Source organism: Salvelinus sp. IW2-2015, linkage group LG4p (assembly GCF_002910315.2).
Source record: "Salvelinus sp. IW2-2015 linkage group LG4p, ASM291031v2, whole genome shotgun sequence".
Classification (NCBI taxonomy): domain Eukaryota; kingdom Metazoa; phylum Chordata; class Actinopteri; order Salmoniformes; family Salmonidae; genus Salvelinus; species Salvelinus sp. IW2-2015.
The window spans coordinates 24,020,652-24,028,096 of NC_036841.1; the positions used below are offsets into that span (position 1 = coordinate 24,020,652).

The 7,445-nt window shown below is 45.4% G+C and overlaps 1 protein-coding gene across 1 annotated transcript in view; it reads right to left on the reverse strand.

Moving 5' to 3' along the window:
• nlk2 (nemo-like kinase, type 2) overlaps window positions 1-7,445 on the reverse strand; it is a 96,299-nt gene that overhangs the window by 4,318 nt on the left and 84,536 nt on the right. Inside the window, 2 exon segments of the mRNA XM_023982922.3 lie at window positions 4,610-4,808; window positions 6,524-6,610. Of these exon segments, the coding sequence (XP_023838690.1) occupies window positions 4,610-4,808; window positions 6,524-6,610 (286 nt within the window).

Genomic DNA, 7,445 nt, shown 5'->3' on the forward strand with positions numbered 1-7,445 from the left:
CCCCCCACTCCCACAACATGATGCACCACCCCCATGCTTCACGGTTGGGATGTGTTCTTCAGCTTGCAAGCTTCCCCCTTTTCCTCCAAACATTAACGATGGTCATATGGCCAAACAGTTCTATTTTTGTTTCATCAGACCAGAGGACATTTCTCCAAAAAGTACGATCATTTTCTTTTGGGCCTCCCGGTGGCGAGCGGTCAAAGGCACTGCATCGCAGTGTTAGCTGTGCCACCAGAGACTCTGGATTCGAGCACAGGTCTGACGCGTGGCCGCGACCAGGAGCCCTGGGGCGGCGCACAATTTGGCCCAGCAACGTCCGCGTTAGGGAGGGTTTGGCGCAGGGATATCCTTGTCTCATCGCGCACTAGCGACTCTTGCTGTGGCGGGCTGGGCGCAGTGCACGCTAACCAGGTCACTAGGTGTACGGTGTTTCCTCCGACACATTGGGTGCGGCGTGCTTCGGGTTGGATGCGCGCTGTGTTAAGAAGCAGTGCGGACTTGGTTGGGTTGTGTTTCGGGGACGCATGGCTCTCGACTTCACCTCTCCCAGTCCGTGTGGGAGTTGTAGCGATGAGACAAGACAGTAACTACTAACAATTGGATACACGAAATTGGGGAAAAAAGGGATTTTAAAACAAAATCTTTTACATTTTTTAAAAGACGATCTTTGTCCCATGTGCAGTTGCAAACCGTAGTCTGCATTTTTAATGGCGGTTTTGAGCAGTGGCTTCTTCCTTGCTGAGTGGCTTTCAGGTTATTCGATATAGGACTTGTTTTACTGTGGATATAGATACTTTCTACCTGTTTCCCAGCATCTCACAGGTCCTTTGCTGTTGTTCTGGGATTGATTTGCACTTTTTCGAACCAAAGTACGCTCATCTCTAGGAGACAGAACGCGTTCTCCTTCCTGAGCAGTATGACGGTGCGTGGTTCCATGGTGTTTATACTTGCGTACTATTGTTTGTACAGATGAACGTGGTTACTTCAGGAGTTTGGAAATTGCTCCCAAGGATGAACCAGACTTGTTGAAGGTCTACAATCTTTTTCTGAGGTTTTGGTCTGATTTCTTTTGATTTTCCCATGATGTCGAGAGGGCACTGAGTTTGAAGTAGGCCTTGAAATACCATGCTTCAAAAAAAAAAGGGAAACTTAAACAACACAACTGTAACTCATAGTCAATCACACTTCTGTGAACAAACTGTCACTTAGAAGCAACACTTAGGAGCAATTTCCATGCTGTCTTGTGGCAAATGGAATAGACAAAAGGTGGAAATTATGGCAATTAAGCAAGACACCCCAACAAAAAAGGTGATGTCGCAGGTTTACACAGAACCACTTCTCAGTCCTATGCTTCCGCTGATGTTTTGGTCAACTTTTGAAGGCTGGCGGTGCCTCCACCTTCTAAGTGGTAGCATGAGGAGGAGTCCTACAAACCCACACAAGTGCTTCAGTATGCAGTTCATCCAGGATGGCACATCAATGTGAGCTGTGGCAAAGATTTTTGCGTGTCTGCAGCGGTAGTGTCCAGAAGCATGGAGCGCACAGAAAGGCAGCCAGTACATCAGGAACTGGAGGAGGCGTAGGAGGGCAACCACCAAAGGCAGCAGAACCGCTACCTCGCCTTTGTGCAGGAGCGTGACTGCCAGAGCCCTGAAAATGACCTCCAGCAGGCCACAAATGTGCATGTGTCAGCAATATGGTCTCACAAGGGTCTGAGGATCTCATCTCGGTACCCTAATCAGTCAGCTACACCTCTGGCGAGCACCATGGGGCCTTCGCGCCCCCAAAGAAATGCCACCCACACAATGGACTGACCATCCGCCAAACCGGTTATGCTGATGATGTTGCAGGGCAGCAGAACGTTTCTCCCGGCGTCTCCAGCTCTGTCACGACTCTGTCACATGTGCTTCTGTGCTTCAGTTGTGAATGCTTTCACCAATGAGCGAATTTGCCAATCTTAGGTGGTTTCATCTTGCAAATGCCAAACGTCCTGCACGGTTTGGCTGTAACACAACCCCCACCTTGTTGGACGTCGCGACTCCCTACCAACCCTCATGGAGTCTGTTTCTGACCGTTTGGCAGACACATGCACATTTGTGGCCTGCATGGAGTCATTTTGCAGGGCTCTGGCAGGCTCCTCCTTGCACAAAGGCGGAGGTAGCGGCCTGCTTGCTGGTTGCCATCCTACGGCCTCCTCCACGTCTCCTGATGTATGGCCTGCTCCCTGTGTAGCGCCTCCATGCTCTGGACACTACGCTGACAGACACACAAACCTTCTTGCCACAGCTCGGCATTGATGTGCATCCTTGATGAGCTGCACTAACCTAGCCACTTGTTGGTTGTAACGCCGTCTCATGCTACCACTAGTGTTGTGAGAGCACCCAAGCATTCAAAACGTTGACAAACATCAGCCAGGAGCATAGAACTGAGAAGTGTCTGTGGTCAACCACCTGCAGAAATCACTCCTTTTTTGGGGTTGTACTTTGCTAAATTCCTATAATTTCCCAACCCTTTTGTTTTAAAATTTTTCCTTTGCAGCAACAGCATGTGAAATTATTGTCAATCAGTGTTGCTTGCCTAAGTGACGTTTTGTTCACAGAAGTGTGATTGACTTGGAGTTACATTGTGGTTGTTAGTGTTTCCCTTTTTTTTTTGAGCAGTTGTAATCCACAGCTACCTCCAAATTGACTCAAATTATGTTAACTAGCATCAGAAGCTTCTAAAGCCATGACATCATTTTCTGAAAATTTCCACGCTGTTTAAAGGTACAGTCAACTTAGTGTAAACTTCTGACCCACTGGAATTGTGATACAGTGAATGATAAGTGAAATAATGTTAACAATTGTGTCATGCACAAAGTAATGTCCTAACCGACTTACCAAAACTATATTTTGTTACAAGAAATTTGTGGAGTGGTTGAAAAACAAGTTTTAATGACACCAACCTAAGTGTATGTAAACTTCTGACTGTATTTAGCACGGGGCCGGGCGATTTCTAAATACAACTGTATTTAGAAATCAGTGGTGAAATGGTAGTTGCATTATAATGATCTGATTATTTTGCTTCATTGGGGTTCATTAAAACAAGCGTTGTTGTGTAGATACCACTTAGGACGAAGTAAATAGTTGAAATAAGTACCAGAGAGTACAATATCTGAAGTAAAAGTAAAATGCTATTCATTTTTCTTGTTTTTTGTCACAGGCCTACTCCAGGATATCTGGCACCTGCACTAAGGTTTCAGATGTATTGAGCTATGTTTTGTCATTCATCACATTCCTGCAAACTCCAGCCATCTGTCTTTTGCTGCAGAGGAGGAAACTGTGAATTGCATTACACAATTGATGACAAATCATCTTAACATTTCAGCCATTTTTACCAGTATGAGCATGCACATTTGTGTGTACAGTACATGTGCACACACCAAAGGCCTCTAAAGGCTAGCAACTAAAGTGTTGCACTAGAGTCCAGTGTCCAGAAGAATGGGGGTGGGGAGGAAGAGGAGTAGGAGGGAGGGAAGAGAAGGGGGTGGGGAGAAGGAGGAGGAGGAAGAGAGAATAAGGGAGAGAAGGAGGAGGGAGAAAMGCCAGGTTTATTTCGACCCTCCACCAGAGTAAGCCTGCTTTTAGAAGACAACCTCACTAATACCTGCTAACAGAACAGGCCACCACTGATCTGGGTCTCCCCCTARGTAATGATCATGCTGTTTAAACAGCTTCTTGGTATGCCACACCTGTCAGGTGGATGGATTATCTTGGCAAAGGAGAAATGTTCACTAACAGGGATGTAAACAAATTTTTGCACAAAATTTGAGAGAAATAAGCTTTTCGTGCATATGGAAAATMTCTGGGATCTTTTACTTCAGCTCATGAAACATGAGACCAACACTTCACATGTTGCGTTTATATTTTTGTTCAGTACAAGATAACTCAAGAAATCTGTCATAAATGTTGACTTTTTGCAGAGGAGAATTTAGTCGTGTGATTTTACATCTAACTAAATGTTTGGTGCAGTATTTCTCAAAGAAAAAAATGTGCATGAAAACGAGTCGTCTCATTGAAGAATCCCTACTATTGACCAATCACCAACGAAGGGGCGTAGACTTCGGCTACTTTCGAGAAAAACAATGTGGTGCCTGAACAGCTGAAAAAAATWATTCACGAAGTCTAAACTAACAAAAAAAATSACAAAATGTCATCATAATATATGCACGAACCCTTCTGAACGGTTTCGTCTGGGAAGCACGCGAACGCCTTAACACACAGAGGCATGATCTGCACATGGTCTCAGGGTTGATTGGATTCAATTAGGACCTCAGGCGTCTGTAAAGCTGCCGGTTTCACAATAATCACAATACTAGGTTAAGACTTTCACCGTGTATGCAATGGATGGATGTCTATCTATCACCCATTGAAACTAATTAGCTTTAGCTAAAGCTGCCTCTCTTTGCAAACCCAGTGGAAAAACAGAACCCAGTAACATGAAGGGGATAAAAACGGATGAGATCGATAGGCCTAAAACAGAGGATAAAATAATCAAACAACAAAACTTGAAAGGGCTAATTCCCATAGTACAACTTTGCCCTCTGCTGGTTGGTCGACAGACTCACCTTTGACCTGTCTGACGGAGGTCAGATTCTTCTCGAAGCCGTCGTCGAACTTGGGGTTGGTGACGGGCTCGAAGTCGCTGGTGTAGATGCGGCCAGAGGAGGTGGTGTAGCAGCACTTGCACATACAGGTGTGGTACCTCAGTCTGCCCTCGTCCAGGTAGGGGTGGGCCAGGGCATCCTTTGCTGAGATCCGTTTAGACTGGGGGAGGGCCAAACACACACTGATGTATACAGACTACACACACACTGATGGAATACATACAGGACTATGAAATCCCTCCAAATCAAATGGTCTGTTGATAACCATTTGCTGGCTCTCAAACAGCAGTCTACTGCACATTCGCTCTCTTTCGAGGACACCCCATATTAAAGTGGACCTTGGAATCAAACCAAATCAGCCTCACTGAATAACCATCTGACTGTCAGCAATATCCACTTAGATGTGCCAGATTGAAACGAGAGGGGAGAAATACTGCCTCTGGTCTGGAAAAGACACCCGAAAAGAAAGGTTGGCTTATTTCCACATTACAGATCTCAATGTGACAACCCTGTACACAGTAGGCCTCGATAACTCAAGTATTTGGCCACCATCATTACCATATGTCAGATTCCTCCAATCTGTTAGTGACAGAGCCTCAGAATCCTTACAGCGCACATCTTATTTCCCCAGTCAGTCAGGAGATGCCAATAAACAGCACCGCATGTGTTCTGTCAACGCTAGCTGCTAGTAGGGCTTCTGCACACACCCCACACACACACACACACACACAACCACCACACACACACACACACACACAACACACACACACACACACCACACACACACACACACACACACACACACCACACACACCACACACCACCACACACACACACACACACACACACACACACACACACACACACAGCATGGTGTAGGACAAGCATGCAACATTGTTTGGTTTTAATCATCTCCTAAGTGCATGAATAAGTAAACGTGTGGGTCGGGGAGAGAAGATGGCATAGTTAATCAACCTCCCTTTGTTGCATAAGACAGTGAATAAGCGTCAACTCGTCAACTCATGATAGGAGGATGTTGTTGCAGGGCAGTAAGGTCAAGGCAGTGCTCTTTAGGGGTTGGACTTGGAGACATATGCACTGGGGGAACAGTCTTACACCCTAGCTGTTCATCTTTCTGGATTGGCCACTGGCCAGAGGTGAAAGCCTGCCATTGAAGKCAACGTCATTCAATCGAAAGCTGGGTTGTTGATTAGTCAGTGACAGTGGTGTTTAGGGTTACCACCACCTTCCACACGTTCCCTTTGTTCAGGATGTTGAATTCATATCTTTCCAATGTGTAGTGTAGTTGACTGTACAGAAATGATGCAAAAACTGTCTTCGTACCATAAGGTATACTTGTACGTTTTAGGAAAATAAGATATGTTATTTAGACAGAAAGCCAAAAAGCTGCTTCCGTCTGTAAGCAGGAGCCAAAACTCTTGAGTAGTCTTTTTTACATCTCTAGATATGGTGTCCAATCTATAGGTCATTTAGCCTTTGAACCATTACTTGTAATGAGGATATTATTTTTGTTTATTTTCTTTGGTTAGGCAGAAATGGCATCCTATTACTGTGGAGTATAATGATCTGTTTCCCAACAGGCACACACACTCTCTCTCTCGTTTACCAAAGTTTGTCGGGACACACAATTGATTCCCATTCAAAATCCAATTTTCCCTAACCCTAACCCCAAAACCTAACCTTAACACTAAACCTAACTACTAACCCCCCTAGAAATAGCCTTTTTCCTTGTGGGGACTAACAAAATGTCCACAGTTGGTCACATTTCGGTTTGTTTAGTATTCTAGGGGAGGCTTCTGGTCCTCACAAGTACAGCTAAACATGACAACACACACACACACACACACTACTCACCGGATCGAACACAAGCATCCTGCACAGGAGGTGAACAGCTTCGTGGGTAGCCTGGCTGGACAGGGTGTACAGGACAGGAAGGGATGGCTGCAGAGACAGGAAATTACATACAGTCAGTCAAATAGTTACACGCACAGTCAACTTAACCAAATAAAGCTATTTCAATGCTGGCCTTGTTTTTATTACATGAGGATTTTCAAAATTGTGAAAACAGCTTGGATGATGATATCATGAACTGTACATTCAACATGACATTTTTGACATTCAGAAGAAGCATCTACCTGTGAAGGCAGTGTAGATGGTAGTACKGTTTTTGTACAGCAGTCAAGGGCTACTGCATACATATTGCAATYTGGATTCAATTGAATTGAGTCCTACAGCAGATCTTATCTGTGGCATCAAAGCCAGCCACAGCCAACGATTTTACAAATCTCTCCTTCACTTCCAATGGTCTTCCACGCTGCCACAAAAGGGATCCTTCAAATAATAGCCCCGCTGTGTGCTTATCTCTAAGAGTAGGTGGACCCAAAAGTTATTTTTTACACTCTAATTATCTTTCCTGCCCCATCTCTCTCTCTCTCAAACTCAACAAAGTTGATTGAAAAAGTCCACTGGTAATCACCTGTTTTCCCTGTTTAGGTTTTGCAGGTGCAAGCCCCAACTGGTGATTCACACTCTCCAGGAAATCACTTTCTGTTACAAACACACACTTCTCTCTCCGATGTGTTTCAGGAGAGGAGGAGAAGAGGAGGAGGAGGAGAGGTGAAGAGCAGAGGAGAGAGGGGCAGAGCAGAGGGGAGGAGAGCAGAGGGGGAGGAGAGGAGAAGGGGAGTGAGGGGGGAGGGGAGCAAAGCAGAGAGAGGGAGGAGAGCAGAGGAGAGAGGGAGCAGAGAGAGGGCAGGGGGAAGCAGCAGCGCCAGGA